This window comes from Drosophila virilis, chromosome 5 (assembly GCF_030788295.1).
Source record: "Drosophila virilis strain 15010-1051.87 chromosome 5, Dvir_AGI_RSII-ME, whole genome shotgun sequence".
Taxonomy (NCBI): domain Eukaryota; kingdom Metazoa; phylum Arthropoda; class Insecta; order Diptera; family Drosophilidae; genus Drosophila; species Drosophila virilis.
Genome location: NC_091547.1, coordinates 11,150,646 through 11,176,846, shown reverse-complemented (window position 1 = coordinate 11,176,846; position 26,201 = coordinate 11,150,646). Strand labels below are relative to the sequence as shown.

Genomic DNA, 26,201 nt, shown 5'->3' with positions numbered 1-26,201 from the left:
AGACTTCTTGGTATTCAGTATTTATGAAATGATTTGTGTAAAGTTTAAATTATCACTTTTATTGCAATTTTGCAACATAAATGTATCAGCCTAGGCAAGAACAAAGTAAAATAAATAAATTTTCCTTAATTAATTTATTGCACCTTAAATTTATATATATATATGTACAATTATCGAAACCCTACGGTCTAATACTTAGGTATACTTTATAAAATCACACTTTTATTTCTCAATATAGAAGCGCACACAAACTGGAGATTTGTGTGGCCCAGAGTGGCACTGGAATGCTGTGGCGACAGCTTCATCCAAAGATTTTCACACTAGCACGTGGGCGTGTGTGTGTGTGTGTGTGTGCTGGATGTGGTGTGCAAGTGCATCAGCTGGACCATTGCTACGTTGGGATTTGGGCGGCACGCGAAGTGGACGGTGACGGCTCCAACGTGCTGGCCGTGACGGCATTTGTGGCTGCTGGTGTCTCTACGTTTAGATGCGGATCACACTCCGAATACGGCGGAGCCGGCAATGCAGCAATGCCAATGGCACTGGACTCCATAGTTGGCGTTGGCAGAGCTGCAGCGGCCGTGGGCGTTGTCAAATTGCACATACGCATCACTTCATCATAGCTGGGCAGCTCCTTGTCATCCTTTTCCAGCTGTTCGCGTATGCGTGCCGCCTCCTGGCTGTTCGGCTCAATATAGAATATATCGCCAAAGCGGTTGTGCTGGCGTCCAAGCTCCACATTGTTTTGGCGATCTGCAAGACAAGCATTACAGGCATATATTAGCATTATCTACGATCTATCCATAAATAGTTCAAGATTGTTGAGTTGATTCGTATACCGAGCCGTTGGCGCTGGCGTTGCCTTTGTCGATTCAACAACGTGGATTTGTGCATGCGCATAGCCAGCTAACGAAACGAACAAACAGAATAAACCATTAAGACCATGACTCGAAACACACAGATCTGCACATAATAATGACTGGGCACTATGATTACGTACTAAGATCAGCTGGACTACGGCGAATATGGCGAACAGGAAGCCCGCCGCCACCAACAAATTGGATGTCAAACTCATTCTACGTTCGGAACCAAACTCGACTGGGTTGTCATTGCCAAATATAATAAGTTGATCGTCAAATAACAATAATAATAGGCAGCTCAATGGTGCTGAGTGCTGAATGGCCAGCGATTAGATAAGCCCCGCCCTCATATTTGGCACACGTTACCATTTCGACTGCGATTGATTTGTCTTTGCCGACGTTGGCAGCGCGGCGGACAAATCTTTGCCAGGGTACGATTTTCGATGCGCACATAGAAGCAAACGATGGGCAGACAGCAGAAGAAGAAAAAGACCAGCGCCAAATAGACGGCCACATGGAGGCCAAACTGTGTACACCAGTTCATGGCCGATTCGAATTTGGATTTGAGACAAAGGAAACAAGTGCCGCAAACCGGCGCATACTTATTGCACGCCCGCAACAGGCAACAGTAGGCCGGGAACTAATCAAAGAGCCTATATACATGGATGACGTTATGTACTATTGATATAAGTATGCGTAGTTAGTTGTTTCTATTTAAGCGATAAGATTATGTGCACGCAACACGATAAACAAAGTTGCTAACCCGAAAGCCTTTATATATAGTGTATATGGCAGTCATGTGTTAAAGGCAGCTCACCTACACTACACACGCACGGCGATGCCACAAAAGCTCAGAGCACACGCAAAGCTCTCTAACCGAAAGCACACTAATACTAATACAGACACCAATACACAGCTGGTGCAGCTATACGCGACTTACTTTGGGGTCTGCTGCCATTGGCGCCGGCTGGACAAAAGCATTTGAGAATCCAGATAATCGCGCACTATCAGGAAAAGAGAATCGATTTACTCTGTGTGTGTGTAAAAAAATTGTGAATTTTCACCTGCAGCACTACATAAGATGTTAGGCCTATGAGCAAAAGTATTATGAAATAGAAAATTGGACCCGTTTCCATACTTCCCACTTGCAACAAGCTCCGCGGAAGACTAAAAATCAAGTGCTCCTATCAAAAGTGCTCACTTATGATAGGTACCAGGTTAACTGAACGCCTTATCAGATACACTTGAAGTGGCGCATAGTACATATACAAGGTCTAAGTAAAATCAACCAGCCAATTGTCTGCATATCAATTTTATTTTGGTTTTTTTCTTCGTTGTACATACCAAGCGAACGTTGCGCCCGAACACGTAGCTGGATATCCCGATTATTGGGCGGAGTTTCAGCTGGAGTGCGACAGCACTTGAATAATATAATCCAAACTATATACTTTAAAATAAGTAGAAGAATTCTGAGTTAAGTAGAAAAAAAAACTGCCAACAGCTTGCACCAATTACCTGTATGCAGAAATATACGATGGGCAGGGCGACAAGCATTATAAAGAATAGAAAAAAATAAAACATTAACATTTCACCCATTGTGTCTAAGCCCGAAGCGTATGAAATCCGTTGGCTTTGAAACGTCGAAAAGCACTGAATATTTTGCCCTACTAACGCCGAGAATATCTTATCAGGGGAAACTAACAAATATATATATACATATATGGGCTAAGCAGTTCAATAATATTTTTTGCCAAGAGCCAATTAATTACTTTATGTGCGTCTAAAGGAAATGGTTATGGTTATCAGAGTCAAGATTAAATAAAACACAGATTAGATTAGTTAATATATACAAGAAAGGAAATATCGAGAATATCGAGATCCTTTCATTTACATACCCTCGCGTGGCTGCCACAATTCGTAGCAGGCCCAGACAGCAAAGCGCAGGCAACAACAACAAATCGCACAGGAGAGGAAGAGCAGAAAAACGCCCGAGAATATGGACATAAGATCCAACATTTTCACATTTAAATATTGAGTATTTCGAGAGCTCCGGTAATCGAAGGATTGATTTGTGCGTCAATTCGCCCAGACACGATCGGATCGCATCACTCTGCGCAGAAGCCGATAGCCAACTGTTTGGATTTCCATGCTGCGCGCTTTTTGGAGAAACTTATCAGGTGGCAGGTGGCAGGTTCGCTCATCGCATCGCCTGATAAGACCAGGTTGAGCGTGATAAGATAAGATTTGCATCATTGCGTGCCATGCGTGGAAATTTCTTGCATTAACTTGCAGACAGTCATGGGCGGTAAGCCGCCTAAGAATAGCCCACATATATGGACAACCATAAATTAAGAGCTCGTCAAAGTAAAGACAAACAAGAAATTGAAATCCCAAAAAGCGCGGAAGCATTCAAGTAAATTAATTATCAGTGTGTGAATTAATATTGTGCGAGACACGGGCTAATTTATTGTTACACAAGCGCAATTAAGCCAAGCCAAAACAAAGACGCACATAAATCTATTGCGGACTTGGCCAAAACAAGCTACTTAAGCGGCCAGCTTAAAACAATTATGCCACAAAGGCGGCCAAAACATTTCTCACATGCTCCACAAATTTGAAATGTGCTTGGGAATCGAGGTATTTCAATGTCAAAGCTATAAATATATAGATAGCAGCTGCTTAAGCGCTTCCTTAAGAATAATAATTCAGTTCAATTGGTCGGTAAGTATTCCAATTCCAATTGGAACACTTGAAAAAGTGGCCAATAAGTAGCCAACTTGTTGCTTAAACAAAGATAATTTCGTTACTCGAATCAATTTTAAAGATGTTTATGTTCCACATAATAATTGGTCTAATCAGAACCAATGCACTTGGACCAGGAATGCCTGAATCCCCATTCCAGTTCTAATCGGACCAGTTTGATAGACACTTTATTTTCATTTGGCTGGCTTCCAATTTAATGAAACCTCACGATATTCTTTCTATTGCAAATGAACTCTATTTAATGTTGAATTCAATTTTTTCTGCAGTCTGATATGTGATATATGCACATTTTATGCCTAGAATTTGCCCTCGTTTTCCTTAAATAGGTATGTTATCTCAGATTATAATAGTGAAATCTTTGCACAACGCTGATAGCACCGTCTGACGTGAACAAAACAAATTGAAATGAAGCCGTCAAGAAGTTGCAAGGCGTATTTCATTTTAGCTTATGCCTAAACAAATTTGAGAAAGCTTCTAAAATAACAAACCCTATCTCGAAGCCCAAATTAGGCACTTTAACTGATTCAATGCAGTGGGGGGGGATTATTGTTATCACATCGCGATAATTTGCTGCGAATTATGAGAGAGCTCTGGAATAAGCCTCTTATCGACAAGGTTCAATTCACGGCGTATATCTCTCGCGCTCACCTGCGACCACTTCGGTGGTCGTGCCGGATGGATCGATCCGTATTTGCCGCAGCACCCTCGGCGGGCCACGCCCACGCTGTGACTGTGACATGGGCAGCGGGGGCTGATCGACAACAGGCTTGCGCATGGCGCAGACACAACACAGCTGCAAGAATCGCAGAAGATTAGTGGAAAACACACACGCACGGCGGAAAAACAGAAACCGGTGAAACTTACGCGCACCAAAATACACAAAATGACAACCAATATAAAGTATACTATATAGAGTGTGACATCGGCGGGCATTTTGGTAACGGAGTTGTGAATTGGCAACGATTTCTGTTCGACACGGGCAAGTAGCTATTTTATAATGGCAAATACGACCACAAATGGAACTGGGCAGGTAACGATCGATAAAATATGACTTGGTCTTATCAACGTGGGGCAAAAATGGTGTGTGCGTGATTAATAATATGTTGTATATATTTGTATTTAGTCATATTATCAGCTTATGCCAAATGTATGGACGAAGGGTTGACGGAGGAGGGGGGAAGAATTGTAAAACACATTAACGGAATTTAGACCTTTGGCTAGTACGCACCCGGTGAACTGGAGGCCCGCCCAGAGCGTTCCAACGAATCGCTGTCGCACTCCTCCTCCATGTGTTTGTTGTTGCGTATGCTCCTGAAGCACAACTATTGACAGAGTGTTAGAGCTTTGGGCGTCTCGAAAGATACATTTTAAGGAACTTACAACGGTCACCAAAAGCACCAATATAAATATATAGATCAAATCGTTCGGATACATCATGTCCGTAGAAACTGGCTGTCTGAGGCGCGAACACTGACAGAATTGAGAGAAATTCGCTGAACAGGTTTTAAAGCACTCGAGGAATAGCAATGTTTAGTGCCCCCCATAAGGACTGTTATCTTATCATCAAGCTTTTTTTTTTATATAAATGTTATTTGTTGGGGCATGTCGAGTACTGAAGCTTTGCGTGCTCGGGGAGGTGTCGGGGGGGAGTCGAGTGTGCTCTGTGGTTATTCTTACCCTCGAGTGCCAGGCGCAACATCATTTCACGGCGCGCAAAGACGCGCCTATTCCATTCGTCCAACTTCAGTCTGACAAACAGATAGCACTCCTTCAGATAGAGAGATGGAGAGAATGAGAGAGAGTGCGAGGAGTTGAGTGGACTCGCCCATTGTGGCAATCGAGGCGCAAGGCTTACCCGCAAAATGAGTGCGACTGCGATCCCAATGAGAATGCCACAGAACCAAAATTCCGTGTACATTTGAAATGTGTCTGTTCGTAATTTTGACAGTTTGATCTAATCTTTAATTGTGTCCGATTTTTGACTATTAAATTTAAAGCTGCTTAGTGTTTAGGCACTCACCAGGCTCAGCCTGATCTCGGCTGCAGGAGCTCCAGTGCCGAAACGGTCCCAAATACGTCTGATCAGCAGAGAAGCAATGCTATTAAAGGATTGCCAACCGAATTCAACGTAGCTTACCCGCAACAGTATGAATAGTATTAGCAAAAATGATATGAAATAATACCATTCCATAATATCCATTATAAGGCGAGCGTATAAAATATGCGCCCCGACAGCTGGGCCAACGACAAGTGAATAAAAATGAGGATGAAATCTAGATACCAGCGAGTTCCCGGGTTCAGTTACGATATAAAAACGAAGATAAGCGCACCGATTAGAGCTCTGCTGTATTACTACAGTTTATTCAAGGGGCCAGATATTTCTATATTTAGCTAATATCATTGTCTAGTTATCTGTGAAGCTTACCAGTTAAATCTTCCAGCGGCCGCATGCTCATCAACCGAGTTGTATCTGTTTTTGCCTTAATATAACCTTTAATTAGCAACTTTGAGAGTTTGTCACCTTAGGCATTTGGCCAAAGAATCACATCAATTAGAGCTCACCCAACCAATAGCAATTGTTATGATCAGAAACACAAGGCACAAGCTCCCAGTACGACCATCTTCGATACATTTTAAGAGCAAATCAAAGTATATTCGAACGCTCACTTGCATTTAAAGACTGATTGTTTGTTTATATATTTAAAATTGTATCAATTTAAAATAAATTTAGCTCTTGTTTGAGCTGATAACGCGCGTAGAATGGCTCTTTTATCTAATCTCAGCCAGGTGGGTTTGATTCAGGCCCAATCCTAATCTAAGCGATTAAAAGATAGACAAATAGCAGCTTGATGTATTTACAGAATGACTAAATATAAAAGTACACCTATCAGCTCTGATAAGCTGCGATTTGATATAGTAGTCCGATATTGATAAGAACTTGCTCATATGTAAAGAACATGCTATAGCTGGTAAATGTCAAGGTGAGTCAAGATTTCAGAAAGGAGGAACAGGAGCTTTTCTCTTCTACATATTTCTTCACTTAATTATACTAACAGAGACACATTTATTTTTGTGGTAGATCTGGTAAGCTTACCCACGGGTAATGCTGCTGATCTTCCATTATGCTGTCGCCTAGAAATTCGAGCTCTTTCCTTTCTTTGCGCTTTAATAACATTGTCGAGAATCTTTGAATGAGTAAAGTATATTTCTTAAATATTTAAAGACAATTTGACATAAAATCAGCTTACCCAGGCTAGGAAAATGGCGATTAATAAAATGAATAAAATTGTAATCCAAGCCAATGATTTTTCCATTAAAAAAAAAAAAAAAACAACAAAATGCAAAGCGAACCAAACGAACAACAAACTGAACTGAAAATCTTACGACAACTGAATTTTCTCTTGTCGCCGACTCAAATTAAGTTTATCTCTATTTGTCTAAGAAAAAAGCTCACCATTTGCATTTCTGGTCGCACTTCTGTTGGCTCTTTGCGGAGGCGCCTCTGCGGTTGAGTTAGCTTTTTGACAAGCTTTGGCAAACAACTTTAAGAAATTCAAATGCAAATTCTTATCAGAAATTGTGCGACCTTTGACAGTTGTGTAGCTCACCCAAATTAAAACAATTGTCATGAGGAAAATGCCGGAAAGAACATCCCAAATCTCCCCAGCCATTTCAAAGGCAATAATATATGTATAAATTCAATAAAAATACAATTGAAACAAAAAATGAAAAAACTAAGACAGCGACAAACTTCATTGACAGCCTTATGTCGACTGCCCGATTAGTGCGGTCGACCCACCCGTCTATCGCTTATTATTAATATTATTATCTAAACGGTATCAACGGTTCTTTTTTTAAGTTAATGGCTCGCTTAGGACTCTGGGCTATCTAATCTGTTTCGGGCTCAACTAACTCATAGGCTTATGCCCCACATGACCCAACCATAAGTTCAGTCGTATTTTTCGCGCTGATCTTGACAAACGCTTTAACCTTTTGAAAGAATGTCGGAACAATAATCAATGAAAAATAACTCGTGGTTTACAAGGCAGATAAAGCTTTATAGCCGAAGCAATAAACATGGCACGTGTCTTTCTTTTCAAAATAAAATTAAAATCGTTAGAAATAAGCCTTTCATTTTCGGTCAATAAAACTTTGCTGCGTAGTACTCGAGCTTAGCCCAAATTTAAGAATATATATCTCCTGCTCCGATTTGTCAGGCTCTTAGAAGAAAAGGCTTGCTTCGATCTAGATTTTTGCCACTCGCCTAGACTCAAGCTGTTGTAATCTTAAAACTTTATCTTAAGTGGGCATACACGAGTATTTACTCGAAGTTTCTCTTGTTTTCAAAATATACTGTTTTCCCCTTTTGAACGAGTATTAAAATGTGCTACAATTGGATGTTGCTTTGTATATTTATTTCTGACATATCAAAGTCTGTTGATGCGGATAACTAAACAATAACGTTTTTATGTAAATATATATGTAGAAGATATATATCTATATAAATTGTTGACTTTTAATGATATATAAATATAAATTGATTGGCCAATTAAGGACAGGGTATTTATTCAGCGGCAAGCTGAAGATGGTAGGTTTTACTCTTTTTTTTTAGCACTTAAAAACTTACCACGCCTTCTATTCCTATTCGTCTTGCGCACAAATAACGTTAGGGCCTTTAAAACATAGTATTTAGCAAGTAATTCAGCGAAGAGTGTTCGCATCAAAACTTACACAGGCGTAAAAGAAAATGCTGAGTACGAAGAGGAGCAAACTTATTAACAGGGCACCTAACATTTTTGCCTTTGGACTCAGTGCCAAAACAAATTAAACTGATACAAAAAAGTATTTTGTCAATTTTGCTGGCACTTTGTTAATACGCGCTCAGTCCGCCCTGTTGCAAATCTAATCGGTTGAAAAGACCAAACAAAACAAAAAACAAATAAGACTGTAGTTGTTGAGTGTGCTCGACTAGAAAATCCCCTGTAACTCCCAGTCATGATAATATCTTGGTTTTTTGCATTAAATTATTTGAGTTGAAAATTAAAGCCCAGTATTGAATTCCAGAATGTTTATGCAGCTACCTTAAAATATATATCACAATACCGGAAGTGTGGAAGTGTCCTAGATCGACATGGACGGAAAGAAGGACATGTAGTCCTTACTCTTACTTACTCCTTATCAAGAATGTGTATCTAAAATAATCGGACTTGGTTCCTTCTACCTGTTACATATACATTGTATTTTCATAAAACCATATCCCCTGTTACTAACTTGCAACAGGTACAGGGTATTGCTACAAGATAATTGCATTGCGACAAAAATAATTGGATAAATATCATTTGAGGTATTTGCCCTTATATAAAACCTTACTCACCCGACCTCCACACAGACTTCCTTCGCACTAGCACTGCTAAGCCCTTCAAAACAGAAGGATTATATTAAAAAATACATAATAATATTTACTTGGATCACGTGCATATGAAACTTACTAAGCAATAAATGAAGATCATGCCAATTATCAGGGCACCCCACATAGTTGTTAGTAAATGTTTTTTACTCTATGCCAATACAAATGTAACTAAAACAAGAATGTTTTGTCAATATTGTTGGCACCTTTCATTTACCAGGTGTATTGCCTTATCGCAAATTTAATCGCCAATATTATCATTAACCGAGTAAATCATAATCGTATTACACACACCTACAACAAAGCTTTTAAAGCTCTTGAAAGCTTCGAGTATTGCAATTAATCACGCTTAAAGTTCGACAAGTTAACACTGGTCTCCTCTCTCTTTGCTATTAAGGTGAAAGTACATAAACTGAGGTTGATAAATAAAAAGCTTTCTATACAAGTGCCTACACTTAAGCGGATCGATCTTATGACAGATATATGATATACTGATCCGAACCCGCAGATTTAGGCATTTATACTGGGGGCGATAGACTACGTGCTCTATCTAAATCAAGGTATATTTTATGGGATACTAAATAAAGATGTTTAAGAATATGTATTCTATAGAAAAACCCTACTTACATGAGTTTTCTAAATTACACACTTATTTCCTGACAAAATTTGAATATCCTTTAAGAAAAGGCTCAGTTCAAATACTTACCAGTATTCCTGCGACGGTTCGCACTCGCAACAGCCATGCACGCTATCTAAAAGAGAAAATATTTGAATAGATAATAATAGATAACATTGTTGAAATGTGCATAACTTGTACCTTTATAAATATAATAAATGCCAGTGTCAGAAACAATATGCATATGTAGAGACCTGTTGCCATAATTGGCACTGCAAATGGAAACTCTTGAGCTGGCCAACAACTCCTTTACAGCGGCAATTAGGAATCGAACTGAAGAGCTCCAAGCGAATGGATAGCAACAATTAAATTGGTTTTTTTTTCATTTTTTGTTATACGGAAACAAAATGCGAACGCGATAGGCACATTTTAATCGTACACAATTGAGTCTTATCGGTTAAATTAGTTATAACGCAATCCCCATCTTTGACAGCTCTAAAATTATTGCCGGAGATATGTATTTTTTAATTAAACGCAACTTTTTGTTTTAATTGAAATGCTCGCTGTAAAAGGTCACAGATTTGTTAACAGACAACATATACAGAATTCAAGTTCAGAGCAAAAACAACAACCACAACAACAATTGACCTATTTAATAAACCAAAAGCAATTACACTGAGCTCCGCAAATAATTATGGGGCAGCTGAAAAACATACTGAAATGGTAATGTGATGAATAATAGCTCTTGGGAGAGTCTGTGGAGGGCTCCACCCCCTGGCCGAAAATGAAAAAAAAAATATATAAAAATACAATGGAATTTGTAACAAAATGCGAATTTCTTGCAGTTGTTTACAAAACGTCAATGGAACGCACGGATTTATGGGCAGACAGACAGACAGACGGAAAGGCTGACGGAGCGACGCCTTGAACTGAAATTAATTAGACCGCATAGCATACAGCATACAGCGCAGCATTTCTTTTGTTGGCCACACCAATTGGCAACGCCTCACAATCTGCCATTAAGCAGCAAGTCAGCCAGCCAGTCAGCCAGCCATGCCCAATCCGCTGGAGGTGATATCAACCCATTCACAATGCGGCGACAAGGCGCACGCTTCACGGCTCTCAACACCCCGCAAATAATATGTATAAGTCCCTTGGCGTTGCAATTGATTTTGAATTGTATAATAATGAAAATATGAAAGGACATAAAGTTTAGGAAGCTATAGAGATGAAAACAGGCACAAAAAAGTACATAATACACAGTTTGACAAAGATCATAGCCAGAATCGATCTATTTTAATTAAAACCCAGATCAAGAAACGATTATTTCAGTTTTGATTGGATCTCTAAAAAGGCAAAGATACCAAAAATCGCTAAACAACAAGCTCAAACCTGGCTCGAGGGTTCAGCTGTGGATACATTAATTTGAAAACAAAATCATTGATCAAAGCAGAAACCAATTGCGATATCTCTCAAGGGGACTTCAGCTATGGTTGCATTACTTATAAGGCAAAGATCATATTTGAAGACAATATAGCTCAAAAAATTTCGGCATAGCGAGCTTAAGGCTAGTTCAAGGAATGAGAGCTCTGGTTCAACACAAGATCAAGATCAAGATCAAAGCTCAAGAATGCCTCGCATTCGGTAAAGAACATATAGCAAGATAACATAGATCAACAAAATCGCGAGATAGTTCATAAAGCAAGATCTATTGAAAGCTGTCATTAAAGCTAGCTTAAGGATCGAATAGAGGGATAAGGATCATGATTATGGCTAAGAAACAGCAAAAAGATTAATAGTTATTAAGCTAGATCACAGTTTTATTTAACTTTTAATACTAATCCTAAATTTTAAGCCAGTTCAAGTAATCGGATCATATTCAGATTATTCTGAGGTTAAAATAAATCTATGAGCTCCGTTTAAATATAAATTTAATAATTCCAATTAAAACAAAAATAAGATGACGTCATGTGATGAATTGCCAGGATTGCAGGAATGCAACTACTTACATTAAATTTAATCAAACAAATAATTATGCTTTAATCTGAAGTCTTAACAAGCTCTAAGCGAGCAGATAAGTCTTATATCATTGTCAAACTGTGTGCTAGACCTTTATCAAATAATAAATGCTAAAGCTCATGGCTCGATTTGAATCTCTAAATCACTTCCTTCCGCCCCAGCTGATAATTATGTGTGAGTAAAAAAATGGAAAAACATTTGCATTTCTTTGCACCGTTAACCGCCCGTTGCCCCGCCCTCAATGTCAAGTTCAGGCCATTTCCGTAAGACCGAATATTGCAGTGATTTTCATAAGCCAAAGCCCAATCTTGATAGTCTCTTGGTCTCTTTGCTGTCATGCTTAAAACAAACTTACAAATCATGCGGCTCACAAGTTCCGGCTGTTGTGTTTTTACGCTCTTTAAGCTGGTCCATTGTCAGACAATGTGAAATGAAAAGTCGCTGTCAGCTGCGAATCTCTTTAATTATCACAAAGCAAAGCAAATCAAGCCCGAAACACACACCCAGCATAACTGGCACAAATTAGACAAGAAAATTACTTAATCTAAGCGCTAACTGCGTATGAGCAGGCAATCTAATTATGGAACGCACGGATTTATGGGCAGACAGACAGACAGACGGAAAGGCTGACGGAGCGACGCCTTGAACTGAAATTAATTAGACCGCATAGCATACAGCATACAGCGCAGCATTTCTTTTGTTGGCCACACCAATTGGCAACGCCTCACAATCTGCCATTAAGCAGCAAGTCAGCCAGCCAGTCAGCCAGCCATGCCCAATCCGCTGGAGGTGATATCAACCCATTCACAATGCGGCGACAAGGCGCACGCTTCACGGCTCTCAACACCCCGCAAATAATATGTATAAGTCCCTTGGCGTTGCAATTGATTTTGAATTGTATAATAATGAAAATATGAAAGGACATAAAGTTTAGGAAGCTATAGAGATGAAAACAGGCACAAAAAAGTACATAATACACAGTTTGACAAAGATCATAGCCAGAATCGATCTATTTTAATTAAAACCCAGATCAAGAAACGATTATTTCAGTTTTGATTGGATCTCTAAAAAGGCAAAGATACCAAAAATCGCTAAACAACAAGCTCAAACCTGGCTCGAGGGTTCAGCTGTGGATACATTAATTTGAAAACAAAATCATTGATCAAAGCAGAAACCAATTGCGATATCTCTCAAGGGGACTTCAGCTATGGTTGCATTACTTATAAGGCAAAGATCATATTTGAAGACAATATAGCTCAAAAAATTTCGGCATAGCGAGCTTAAGGCTAGTTCAAGGAATGAGAGCTCTGGTTCAACACAAGATCAAGATCAAGATCAAAGCTCAAGAATGCCTCGCATTCGGTAAAGAACATATAGCAAGATAACATAGATCAACAAAATCGCGAGATAGTTCATAAAGCAAGATCTATTGAAAGCTGTCATTAAAGCTAGCTTAAGGATCGAATAGAGGGATAAGGATCATGATTATGGCTAAGAAACAGCAAAAAGATTAATAGTTATTAAGCTAGATCACAGTTTTATTTAACTTTTAATACTAATCCTAAATTTTAAGCCAGTTCAAGTAATCGGATCATATTCAGATTATTCTGAGGTTAAAATAAATCTATGAGCTCCGTTTAAATATAAATTTAATAATTCCAATTAAAACAAAAATAAGATGACGTCATGTGATGAATTGCCAGGATTGCAGGAATGCAACTACTTACATTAAATTTAATCAAACAAATAATTATGCTTTAATCTGAAGTCTTAACAAGCTCTAAGCGAGCAGATAAGTCTTATATCATTGTCAAACTGTGTGCTAGACCTTTATCAAATAATAAATGCTAAAGCTCATGGCTCGATTTGAATCTCTAAATCACTTCCTTCCGCCCCAGCTGATAATTATGTGTGAGTAAAAAAATGGAAAAACATTTGCATTTCTTTGCACCGTTAACCGCCCGTTGCCCCGCCCTCAATGTCAAGTTCAGGCCATTTCCGTAAGACCGAATATTGCAGTGATTTTCATAAGCCAAAGCCCAATCTTGATAGTCTCTTGGTCTCTTTGCTGTCATGCTTAAAACAAACTTACAAATCATGCGGCTCACAAGTTCCGGCTGTTGTGTTTTTACGCTCTTTAAGCTGGTCCATTGTCAGACAATGTGAAATGAAAAGTCGCTGTCAGCTGCGAATCTCTTTAATTATCACAAAGCAAAGCAAATCAAGCCCGAAACACACACCCAGCATAACTGGCACAAATTAGACAAGAAAATTACTTAATCTAAGCGCTAACTGCGTATGAGCAGGCAATCTAATTAGCTGACAGCGCCCAGAACCTCCGATTCTCGGCAATGTAATTAATTTCAATTCTCTATTCATTGTGGATCAGCCTTGAACTTCAGATTTGTAGCCACGGGCGCATTTATTAGAACGTACACAGATCTCTCTCGAACTGTTTCGTGTGTTACTTTCGCTTTTAATGCCGCAATATAAACAAGCACACAATAATAATAAAAGAAACAACAGATGTTAAATCATATTCGTAATTCTTGTGAAACACTCAAATAGCGGGCCCATCTAAAAGGAAAGGCGCTGATATAATGATATAACACATTCACGCATTGTCTTTATTTATTTGGTTTTTTTTTATGTATTTTTTGCTTGCTGGGCGAACTGGAGCATTGCGACTAATTAGTCAATAAACAAAACATTGTTGAACAAATTTCTCTCTCTCTGTGGTCGCTCTTGGCTCAGTTAATCAATGTGCACAGATCTGAGTGTTTGGCATGGTTTTAAGATTTTTGTTTAAATTATTATAATTAAAATGTTATAGTTAATTGTTAATATGTCTGTTGCTCTCAACATGTTGTCCTTAACTATTAATGATAAAATTATGCTCTTAATGTTCTCTGTTTGATGAATATTATAGAATGTCTGGAAGATTTGGTTGGTGTAGCGACGAATTCATGTCATGTACATAGTATAATTGTCTACAGACTTTTAGGTTTTAAGCACAATCACATAGCTAGATATAGTATTTAAATTGTAGAGTTATCTGATTCCAGTATCCCAACTATAAACTAAAACTATCTGTTTTTATTTATATGTTTGCAAGCATTAAGCCTCTTTTGCAGGAAAAACTGTTTAACATAACAAACAGATGTTGCCAGTATAACATATGTAAGCACACATATGTTAAGCACACATATCAGCGTCATGTTAAATGTTACTAGCCGCAAAACAAATGAAATTGTTGAAGCAACTCAAAGCGTTTCCAGTTTTGTTAGAGTACAAAAGCTGCGACTCGCTGCACATAGACGTGCCGCATTTATGCATTTGTTATTATGACCATAATTTCGAATTGAACCTGACCGTCTGAGCACCTGAATAGCTGAGCACCTGAGCACCTTAACCAACCGCAGTCGTTGTGTGACAATCAACAACAACTTCCTCGAAAACAAGCCACCGTTTAGGCCCGTCTTTGAGCAGCTGCCACAATCGCAATGTTGGCCACTTGGGTGAAATTTTGTTTTATTTCTTTTATTTCTACTTTTTGCCAAGCTTTTATGACTGGCATTATGGGCTGAAAAGAAAAGGAAAATAAAAACGCTCGGCCTGTGCAAACTTGAATGTAAATCTGAGTTCATTTTTGCTGCATTTTGGCAATGCACCAAAATTCAAATAATATTGCTGACTAATCAATGGAAGTCAGGTAAACACATATTAATTATGCATGATAATTGAGGCAAAGGGAAACACAACGATACGCTGGGAACTATTTTGATTGGCTGCAATTATAATTTGCTGAATCAAGTCGTGAATTTCGATGCGGTTGCCGCCCTGCGAGTCACCACTCAACTTTTATTTTATTACAAATATATATAGATATATATATACTTATAGTGGAAATGTGCAGTAAAAAGAAAAAAAGAAAAGCTAGCGAAATTATGTGAACTTGTTATATCACCTGGCAGCAGGCAAAACACAAGCCAGGCAACAATCAAAGCAAAAGCTGACGGCAAACACTTTTCAAATATTACAAAAACAACAACAACAAGTGCACTTTCTTTGCGTTACGCTTCTTTGCATAGCCTCGTGCATTGCCAAATCATTTATAAAAGTATATCTAATAAATATATATATATATATATATATATATGTATATATATAGATATCTATATCTCTCTCTTTATCTACAAGACTGCGGTCAGTGTCCATGTCTAGACATTGAACGCAAAGCCAATTGAAATGAAATGCTTGAATGCTGCTGCCCAAGAAACGCCGCCAGATTTCAGTTGCAGCCAAATCTTGTGGCAAGTGCAGTGCGACGACAAAAGTTCAACAGACGAGCCAACAACTGCGCCTGCCACCCGCCGCGCCCCGCCCGCTCGCTGCCTGCTGCCTCCTCTCACATTTTAGGCGTTGCAGCAATTGTAAATTAATTCATATTAGCAAAACAAATGCGAGGCTTCACTGTATCTGTGTGTGTGTGTATGTGTGTGTACTGCCTACACCTATGTATCGCGTGTGTGTGTGTGTGTGTGAGTGTGTAGCTTAGCTTTTAGCATTTCATTGGCGATGAGTTGCTGTGCAGGTTTCGCGGTCTGTGGGAGCATCGTTGGAAAACCGGCGCAAATTATATTCAAGAAAACAAAATATAGAAAAAAAAAATCAACAAATACAAAACAACAACAACAGCCATATGTAAATGCAGCTATATAAAAAGTCGCGTCGCGGCGCATCGCGAAGGCTGAGAAAATCAACACAGCACAAATGTTAATTACGAGAATATCTTTTAACTAGCCAAGCAGATTGCACTTAACTTACATAAAGTATCTGATGGATGCAAATGTGCGCAGATGCCCAAATGCCCAAATGCTCAAAGTCTTGTGTGCAACTCAACAAATTTGCTGTCGCACTTGGCCAACGCTGCGGCGTATGCTTCTTTTTGAGTAATCCATCCAATTGGATCTGACGCACAACCTTCAACCAAATCTAGTTGGAATGCGTATATTCTAATGGGACTCACTGTGCCTCAATGAAATGGATGTTAGTGTTTTTTAACAAGCTAATAATTAAGTTAAGGCCCAGCTTTTAATTTATATGTATTTTATGCTACAAACGAAAAAAAAAAAAAAACAAACAAATCTACAGCAAATCGAGCTAAGAATAGATCTTAAATCGTAGTCAGAAAATGTTATCATGTCTTCAAACATTAAGCAATACAATTATTTATAAATATAAATTACCATAATTACCCTAATTGGTTCTGAATAGAATTCGTGTGTTATTTTTATTGATTTTTTACACTTATATAACAGGATGCATTATATTAATGTGTAATTATTTTGTAGTTATTATGTTTAATAATAATGTATTTTTGTTTAATTTATTTAAAATTTGAAAGTCACAAAAATACCCTTCTTTCAAATAAGTTCTGAGTTTTTGTCAATTTTAATATCAGATCTACACTATATCAATATTTGGAACAATTAAATTGTTCTATACGAAATGATTCTCAATAAATTATGTCAACAAACAAAAGCTCCAGCTTGACATTCATTTTTCACAAAAATATCATTCTTAAATCTAACTGAGTCACTTAGATTTTTCATGGATCGCTGCGCTGCATAATAAATGATTGAATATGAAAACAAATAAATAACAAGAAGAAAAACAAAAAAACTCATGCATTGAGCTAAACCAAAACTCAACACAGAGCTGGCCAGCTGGTTGAGTGGCCGGGCCAAGAGCTAAGAGCATGGCTAAGAGAAGAGCCAAGCCCAAAGCGCGCTGTGCTTGCCACTTGCCACTCGAGGAGCTCTTTTGAGCGGCGCTCGCCGTTCGACGCTTTGGTATAAAACATAAACAAGCTAAAGAAAGCCATTCATTTTGTTGTTTGAGCTGGCGCGAACCGTTAGTCCAGCAGTAGAAGCAGGCAGCACAAACGCTGTGGCATTTAGAGTGCAACATAAAGTGAACAAACACATAAAAACATATATCTACAAATAAAGTTAACATATCTGCCAACAAAGTTGCCCAGCCAAGACTTAAGTGCACTGTGAATAAATTCGAGTAACTTCTTATTTAAGAGTGTGTGTTGCCGTGTCTTTGTTTCTGTGTGCGTGTGAGTGCACATAAAATCAATTGCATTTTATTTTGGATATAAATTCAAGGAGTCGCCACCGCAGAATGCAGTAAGTCAAAGTCAAAACTATGAATCATTCGGCCCAAGAATTCGTGCAGTCGCAGCTTATAATTAACGTTTTGTATTGTTTGCCCAACTGCCTGGGCGAGGGGAGCTGCATGGCCGTAGGGGGGGGTTACTTAAGATTTGTGTCGCTTGGCAACCACAAAATATTCTTTTCAAAATATTTCAAAACCTAGAGCATACGTAACTGTGGCTGCTTTTCTTGTTGTTGTTGTTGTTGGCGTGTCTGAGACCTTTTTCTGGCTTTTTTCTAGCTATGTGTGTGTGTGTGTTTGTGTGTGTGCTCGGCGTGGGAGTTTTGCTTTGTTTGTTTGTTTGCTTGACTCTTGTTGTTGCCTGTGGCGCTGACTGAACTGAGTCTCGTTTGGACGTCTTTTTGGCTTTGCCTTGGCTTATTACCTAATCGCATTGTCTGCCCGCCTTCTGAGTGCGCAAAAGGAAAGAAAAATAAAAGCGTTAAGTAAATAGCTTGGAAAATGCGATCGCAGCCGTCTTGCAGCAATATATATATATATATATTTTTGAATTGTTGACACGCTTTGCATTAGCCTTTGTGTCAATCAATGCTTTTTAGCGACTGTCCCAGCTGTCCCGCTGACTCATTGCCAGGCCAGGCCAGGGCCAAACGCCAACTGGTGCATTTCGGTTGGTCAAAAAAAGCAAAAGAAGGCGACCCAAAGATCACAATTCGATACCTACAAGCAAGCAAACAACAGCAGAAACTTGCATAATTTGTCAGCTTATGACAATCCTTTCTAAAAAGAGGCGTATAAATTACTTAGCCGTATCGCAAGTGAGCGCGTATTATATAACCTAACTGTAGCTGCACTGGAAATTGTATCGCGCACACACACACACACTCACACACATGTGGCGTATACGCAATATTTCAACAGTCGCGTTTGAAATTACAGTTAGGCGTACGCACAGCAATGCGCATGCGTGTAGCCCCGCAGAGCCCCAAATTGCGCAGACAAGCGCCTAGGCGAGGCCGCGCGCGTCCACTTACTCGCCATGCCAAATTGTGGTCTTTATTGGGACGATTAAATCGGTTTCTTTTTTGTTGGGTGTGTATTTAATGCAATTAATAAATTGCCGAGCAGCGCCGCTTAACTACACATTGTAGCTGCAGATTCCCACAGCGAATCCTCCGCAGACCGCGCGAAGGTCACTCGAAATTGCCAGCGCAAAGTGTAACAAATTGTTTTCTTCTTCGGGTTTTTTATGTGAAACGAAACTTGAAAGAAAATGTTGCACATAAAATTCATTGCCACGCAATTATCGTCCACATAATTCACATGCTGAAAAATCAACGGATCGTAAAGAGAGGGCCGCGCACATTAAGACGCGCAGACCCGCAAATGCACGCACATTAAAGTTGTTTCAATTTAAGTCGTAATTGTTGCAATTGTAACAGTGCAATGTAATTTATTTTCTGTTTTCCATTTTTAACAATTTCGTCTTTTTTTTGCGCTCTGCTAACGAGCGTGCGTATAATTAACCAATAAAATAAAAGTACATAGCACTCGTGGCTTAAGTGAAAACAAAAGACTTAGGCAACAAACTCAGGTGTTAAATGGCAGCTAATGGAATCGTTGGGCCCGCTTAAAGACAATTAATTACCATAGTTAAGGCAACTAAACAGCTCAAGCAGTAGCTTAACTCGTCGCTATTAGTTTAAATAAAATGCGTATTAAAATTAAATTAAATAGAAAGACTTAGGCAACGAACTTGGTGCTTTCAATTTAACTAGTAGAGATTTGGTAAGATACAAAAAATCGAATAAAGCTGGTATAGGCTTAAGTAATAATGGGAATAATTTAAAAGAAATTTATTAGGCAAATTCTGTTTAAAAATATTTTGAATAAAGTTCGGTAGAAAGACTTAAGCAACAAACTCAGGCGGCATATGTCAACATATGCATCGCTTTAGTTAAAGGAACCAAACAAGCAAAGCCAAAGTTTCATCGTATTAGTTTTCAAATATAATAACTATTAAAATTGAATAAAATCTGTATAGAAAGACTTAGGCAACAAACTTGAGTTTTCAAATTTGACCATCCGAACTTTCTGAAAATAAATAATATTTAGTAGAGCTGATTGGCTTAAAGTAACAAGAGCATTTATTTAGGGAAAAGTTATTTGCAACTGTTTTCAACAAATTTCGAAAAGAAAGAAAACTAGCGCATTATCAAAGGACTAAGAAAAAAACTTGAACGCTAATTAAATTCAATAGGAATCAATACGAATACGTATTTAATTAATTTTTCAACATAATTATGCATTATATTTTCCTGAAACACTTGTTCTCAATATTTTCCTGGTCAACAATTTTTCTCAAGCTAAATATGGCTTTATCTTCTATTTCATAATCTGAAAACATGTCTTATGTCATACACACGCCCAACTTTTAAGGAAATCAAAACGTTTTCAGCTGCTGGCCAAAATATAAACATTAAAAAAAAAAAAGTTGCTAAAATTGAAACTGGGTAACCAAGAAAACAGACACAATTTCTATGAGTGTGCATAATGAAACCACTTTTGCTGCGGCAGCGGTTAGCTGCACCAGATGCAGTTGAAGACAAGAGACAAGCGACAAGAGACAAGGCGACAAGGAGACAAGCGAAAAGCCATCCACATAGACATCAACAACGCATCGTTTCTTGGCGTTCATGTGATGTAATGTGGTGCTATAAAGCCAGACGTACACATGCCTACATCTGGCTTGGCATCTGGACTACTAACACCACAGACGGCAGACGTGTGAGAGGGGCAGGCAGGCAGTCGGCGTATGCAACACATGCTCCCATTTATGGCAGACAGTGCGGCCACTTTTGTGGCATGCAACGCATGATTATGTGGAGCACTAGGAAACGTTTCGCATTTAGCAACTGGCAACTGGCAAACCAATTTAAACGAATTGATGACTTCAGCTAATGACTTAACCAAGGCGACGCTATCTCTCAGCCGGTATTCGGTGTTAAGTCATGCTGATAAATGATGGGCCTAGGATTAACGTAATCAAACAGTAGCTGGCAGCAGTGACAATCCAGCAGACAATGTAGGCAGCAGCTGCAGCTGCCACAAGTACTTAACTCACCTCGAAAAGTTCAAAGGTGGACAACAAATTGGCAAAGGCCAGCCGAAACACAGAGAGACAGACAGACAGACAGAAAGACAGCCTGACAAATTGCCAGCTAGAATGGCTGAAACAAATTGTACGAGCATTTTAAATGTGTAGGCAGTGGGCCATTACATAAGCACTCGCACTCGCTTTATTAACTTATGCCTTAATTAGCGCCGCCTTTTAGCCATTGACTCAGCCATTAGCATTAACATTAACAGCACCAGCTGTCCACCGATTCCACATCGAAAGTAAAAGTTTGCTTTGCCTTTGCTCTAGCTGTTGTTATTATTGCTATTATTTTTGTTATTTTGTTTGATATTGGTAACAGTTTTGCTTTCGATCGTAAATACCTCAATTAAATTGCATTGCGCGGGCACGTAACATTGGCCAAGCCGAGCCAAGCCGCCGGTCACCTGGCCCCAGGTATGTGGTATCTGCCAACGATGCGTATGCGCCGCCGTTGACATTCAACCAGGTTGGCCAAGTTTTACTAAATGGCGCTCAAATTGAACCCGCTGCTTAAAAGTGAGCAACTAAACAAAAACAACAACAACAACAACAACAAAAACAGCAGCGGCACATCTTCATTTTATACCCTTTCCCAGGGGGTACTCTTAATAGTTGATGCCCAAAAAAGCGAATTGTCCAGCTCCTTAAATGGAACTACGGGCATTCATATGTGAAAATATTCAACATGTGTATAATTTATATGATAAACTGGAGAAGCAAACATTTCTCTGGGGACACCTAGCTTGACATCCATAATTTATCATTCTGTCGTTTTGATTCGCTTATTTAAAGTTATGATAAAAGATGATCTTATTGATTCACTTTTTTGTTATATACTAATAATTCTTATTTCTGTAAGATTCTAGGCTATTTTTTTGCTTTAGTTAAAGGACAATTCACTTACCCATTCTTTAACAATCTTTGGATTCCCTTCAAGAAATGTCATTAGCGAGGAATATGTTCGCATTCTTCAGCTCCGAGAATTGAAATGAATCCAAGCCTTCTCTTTTGGCTCTTCAGTTATAATAGAAATATCTTTGTGGTGTTTTATTATGGAATATGGTATTGGGACATCAGCTGGCCATATTTATGGAATATCATAATGGGACATCAGCTGTCTCTGGATCTTAACAGAGTATCGTTGTGGCGACTAATGGCTATCAAAAATTTCGACAGCTAAAGTAACTGCACTTCTTGGCTGGAGCTTACGACTCCCAGCTTCCAGTTGCCATGTCTAAGCTCTCAGCTCCCAGCGCCCAGCTGTGTCTCAGGCGTCTTGCCATTGCCTTATAACTTGTTTCTGGTCTTGGTCTGGTGTCTTGGTCTTGCATAACGCGTCGCTGGGCTGCCGCAGTTGTTGCCTTCTTTGGCTGCAATTTGGCGGCATCTTCGCTGCATCTTCTGCTTTTGCTTTTGCTGTTGTTGTTGTTGATGTAGTTGCTTGGCAAAAGGTTTCGCGCAAAATCAAATATTTTTCCCGCGTTTTGCGCATTGAGGTTGCCACAAAAGTTTCCCATATCATAAAGTCTTACTTATTGATGGCATGACTTGGCTAATCTGATTGCTATTGGCAATTTCTCTATTTGTTTGTTGCAGACGCAATCGATGCTTGGCCCTAGTCCTGCTGGCCATGGGTCTGTGCGCCTGCGCACATGCCGCCGCCACGGGTGCACCCACAGCCACGGCCACCACGGAGAAGCCGAAGGGATTTTCCGCGCGCTCCCTGGATGTAAGTGCCAGCGGCGATGATGAGGATGAGTTTGAGACGCAGGCACAAACACATTTGGCCTATCGCCAGCCGCAGCAGCAACAGCAGCGACCGCTGTACGAGTACAGTGAAGAGGATCAGGAGGAGGCGCCGCGCCAGGTTTACGTCAATCGCAACAATGCCAAACAGCAGAACAATTATCTCAAGAAGCGGCCACTGAGCGAGGAGAGCGAGGAGGAGGAGGAAGAAGTTGAGGAGCCCGATCGTCTGTCCACGCTGCTTAGCAAGTCCTCCTTCAGCTGTACGGATCGCAACTCTGGGTAAGCACAAGCAAAACCTTCTTTTAAGCTTGTCAATTGTAATTGTAAATGTTTTCCAATAGCTATTATGCGGATGAGTCGCTGAGCTGCGAGGTGTTCCATTACTGCCAGGAGAGTCAAAAGCATTCGTGGATATGCCCCGAGGGCTTCACCTTCCATCAAATCCATTTGATTTGCATGCCCCCATCGCACGACAACATCTGCAAGCAGTCCTCCAAGTACCACATTGTCAATGACTATCTGTACAAGCCCATCAATCTGCAGGAGCATCAGAGCAAGCCGAATGTAACGCTGCGCTACTCGGAGCGCTATTTCCCAGAGAACTACTACGAGCACGAGCGCTACGACGACGAGGAGGAGGAGGAGGTGCAGCCCGCGCCTAGGCCACGCATACAGCATCAGCATCAGCAGCAGCAGCAGCAGCCACAGCAGCATCGTCAGGCGCTTGCTTATCAACCGCAGCCGCAGCAGCACCAACAACAGCTGCAGCACGCGCCTCAAGTGCGCGTCCAATACCAACAACAGCCGCAGCAGCAGCAGCAGGTTGTCACACAGATACGTCACCAGCAGCCGCAGCCCACGACGATCGCCTATCGGAAGCCATTGCCCACGACAACCATACAGCCGCAGATACAGCCACAGCTGCAGTTGCATCAGCTGCATCAGCATCATCAGCAGCAGCAAAGGCCGCAGACGCTGGCGCCCACAGTGACACCGGCGCCACAGTATCGCTTCTTTACGGCCGCGCCGCTACAGCATTTGCATCAGCAGCAGCAGCAGCAGGTCTACCGTACGCCCGAAGAGATAAATATATCGCTGCAGCAGCGCCGGCCACAGGTGTTCATTGCCTCGACAACGCCGCGCTACTATGAGGACGAGTACCTGTACGAGCGAAGGAAGTGAGCATCATGAGTTGACCGTCTCGTCTGGCCAGCTGGTCGCACTCAATGCAAACAGTCTTGTCGTTCCACGCCTTGTGTTTTGGAGTGTTTCTCTTTAGCTTTAAGCTCTGTCAGCGCCCTTTGTCACTAGACACACACACACACATACACACACACATGTATATGCTATAACAACAATATAGTCCCAAAATTTAGCGCGAGTTTTATGTACCTTATTTGTAATATTTAATGTCCTTCTAGAAGAATCCGCCTTCTAACTCATTTCGTTAATAAAGAAGCATCATTAAGTTTAAGATCATCATTGTATATCAATTTCCATATACTGATCAGCGTTGGATAGCTGCAACGCTTGACTCTTGGTGCCCTCCTCCACGACATAGTTCGGGCCAATCAGGCAGTTATTGAGCACAGAGCCGCTTTTGATCTGGGCACGATATCCAATGATGCAGTTATTTATGTTGCAGCCCTCCTCCACTATCGCATTAGCCATAATAATGGAATTGGTCACAATATTCTTCGGATGGACAATACAATTGGGTCCAAAGACGCTGAAGTTAAGCGACGTTTTCTCCGACAACTTGGCATTGTCGGCCACAATGATGTCCTTGGTTTGCGTTGACTTGACCACTGCACCGGGTGAGATCAGGGGATGCGCGTCGCCGCACAGTTCCTGCCAGATGCCGGCTAGCTTGCGATTAATGGCCAGGAAACTGAGCGTATTATTGACACGCACGCCAATGGCATCCTTGGGCGCCTGCACCGCAAAACATCGCACGACGTCGCCGTGGTACGGTATGTGCGACAAAGATTGATTGAACAGTGAAGTCTGTGTGAGCTTCTGGTCCAGCGCCGTGTGCGTAACATACTTAACACAGATTTGTGTAAATGGGCTTTGATTGGGGAGCTTACAAATGATAAGAAATAATTGTATAGCTTACATGCAAAATGTTATCCTCGTGCTTTGTTCCGACGCCCAGCTCAGAGGTGGTATCAGGCGCTATTTTCGTTGAGCGCCTGGCGTGTTGTTTTCGAATGAGATGTGGCAAGAATTCGCCTTTAAATGTTGAAATTTGTTCCTTCTGCAATTAATAAACTTATATAAGCAATAATACTTTTGCATTATGTCACATTTAATATACCCTGTGCAGATAGTTAATCACCCACTTCTTCAGCACATAGATGTGCGCATCCAGCAGGCGTCCATAGACATCCAGTTGACCTTTATTCTTGAGCAGATGCCGTTTGATATTTAGCGTATCCTCGCAGTCGCTGGCAGCAAAAATAAATGCCAAACGCTGCGTGGCCGTATGGATGCCGATCATGTCGCGCTCTGGCTTATACTTGGTCTTGGGACCTGGCATAACAACATCCGATTCAAAGCCACTTTTGAACAGCAGCAGCGCCAGTGACGCATCATCTGCACGGAACTTGTTGATCAGCGGATATAAACTGACATTGCTGACTATATCACAGCTGACAACTAGAAAGTCGGATTTGATTCTGAAAGAGAATATCATACATTATATACAAGAATAATACACAATTTGAAAAGTGATGCTAGATCTTGGGCGGCGACCTCTCGCTTCTTAAACCGGCGCGCCAAGCCCAAATCCCTCAGACGCATCACGTTCGCAAAGCACAACGCAAAGCAGCGTTAAGCTTTACCACAAATTTCCTTTACTCAGCTCTTATGGTGCAACAATCACTCACCTGTCGTATATATAGCGCAGGCTGTCGGCTGTGCCGAAATCGCTGTCATTTGGCACCGTGGCATAGTCGATTTTGACTTTAAGTGGCGTGTGCTCCAATGACAGTTGAATCTCCAGCTTGTCCTGCTCCTGAACCACAACGATTACCTCTAAAAAACACACACACACAAACGGTTGCTTTAAGTACGCATAAGCTGTTTGCCCAATTATTTACCTGTGAAGTTGTGTCTGCTCAGCATGTTGAGTGGATACCATATCAAGGGATAAGGTCCCACGGGCAGCAGACACTTGGGTGAATCGCCCAGCACTTCGGGCAGGCGTGTGCCACGCCCCGCAGCTAAAACTACAGCTTGAAATTCACAACTTGACATTTTTATGGAAAAAATAATAATATAATTCAAATATGCCAACACGCGTGAACAACAGCGAAAACGCAACACAGCTGTTCGAGCAGCAATTGACGTTAACCAACACTGTCGCCCAAGGGCCATATGTTGCTGTCACATGACTGCACTTGCATTGTTTTTGCAATTGTAAAAAAGTAGTCAGAT

The 26,201-nt window shown here is 40.4% G+C and overlaps 3 protein-coding genes across 19 annotated transcripts; 1 reads left to right on the top strand and 2 right to left on the bottom strand.

The window, feature by feature from the left end:
- Positions 1-115: 115 nt before the first annotated feature.
- Positions 116-21,972, bottom strand: LOC6625339 (uncharacterized). 17 transcript variants are annotated; one of them, XM_032436532.2, is made up of 3 exons: positions 21,916-21,972; positions 9,737-9,782; positions 116-753 (listed from the first exon to the last, which is right to left on the bottom strand). In XM_032436532.2, exons 1-3 carry the CDS (start codon positions 21,955-21,957, stop codon positions 392-394), a joined length of 450 nt encoding a protein of 149 aa, XP_032292423.1. In that variant the 5' UTR covers positions 21,958-21,972; the 3' UTR covers positions 116-391. The 17 variants fall into 17 exon arrangements, with proteins under 17 accessions (XP_032292423.1, XP_070066496.1, XP_015029201.2 ...); XM_070210395.1 differs by lacking the exon at positions 21,916-21,972 and adding an exon at positions 9,848-9,925; XM_015173715.3 differs by lacking the exons at positions 9,737-9,782; positions 21,916-21,972 and adding exons at positions 8,998-9,040; positions 9,113-9,185.
- LOC6625340 (transcription factor SPT20 homolog) lies at positions 17,549-24,234 on the top strand. Its single transcript, XM_002050386.4, has 3 exons — positions 17,549-17,862; positions 22,608-23,039; positions 23,102-24,234. The coding sequence occupies exons 1-3, from the start codon at positions 17,858-17,860 to the stop codon at positions 23,940-23,942; spliced, it is 1,278 nt and encodes a 425-aa protein (XP_002050422.1). The 5' UTR covers positions 17,549-17,857; the 3' UTR covers positions 23,943-24,234.
- eIF2Bgamma (eukaryotic translation initiation factor 2B subunit gamma) lies at positions 23,129-26,098 on the bottom strand. Its single transcript, XM_002050387.4, has 5 exons — positions 25,865-26,098; positions 25,652-25,799; positions 25,081-25,441; positions 24,880-25,020; positions 23,129-24,806 (listed from the first exon to the last, which is right to left on the bottom strand). Exons 1-5 carry the CDS (start codon positions 26,019-26,021, stop codon positions 24,240-24,242), a joined length of 1,374 nt encoding a protein of 457 aa, XP_002050423.3. The 5' UTR covers positions 26,022-26,098; the 3' UTR covers positions 23,129-24,239.
- Positions 26,099-26,201: the final 103 nt, after the last annotated feature.

Excerpts from the sequence above, each read along its gene's own strand:
- LOC6625340 (XM_002050386.4), top strand. Across the intron at positions 23,040-23,101 it reads TGTACGGATCGCAACTCTGG|CTATTATGCGGATGAGTCGC; the intron begins GTAAGCACAAGC and ends GTTTTCCAATAG.
- LOC6625339 (XM_015173706.3), bottom strand. The coding sequence starts at position 4,556 with ATGCCCGCCGATGTCACACTCTATATAGTATACTTTATATTGGTTGTC. Across the intron at positions 4,417-4,487 it reads TTTTGTGTATTTTGGTGCGC|CTGTGTTGTGTCTGCGCCAT; the intron begins GTAAGTTTCACC and ends CGATTCTTGCAG. Across the intron at positions 754-4,271 it reads GACCACCGAAGTGGTCGCAG|ATCGCCAAAACAATGTGGAG; the intron begins GTGAGCGCGAGA and ends CTTGTCTTGCAG.
- eIF2Bgamma (XM_002050387.4), bottom strand. The coding sequence starts at position 26,021 with ATGTCAAGTTGTGAATTTCAAGCTGTAGTTTTAGCTGCGGGGCGTGGC. Across the intron at positions 25,442-25,651 it reads CTGCGCTATATATACGACAG|AATCAAATCCGACTTTCTAG; the intron begins GTGAGTGATTGT and ends ATTCTCTTTCAG. Across the intron at positions 25,021-25,080 it reads TGATTAACTATCTGCACAGG|AAGGAACAAATTTCAACATT; the intron begins GTATATTAAATG and ends TATTAATTGCAG.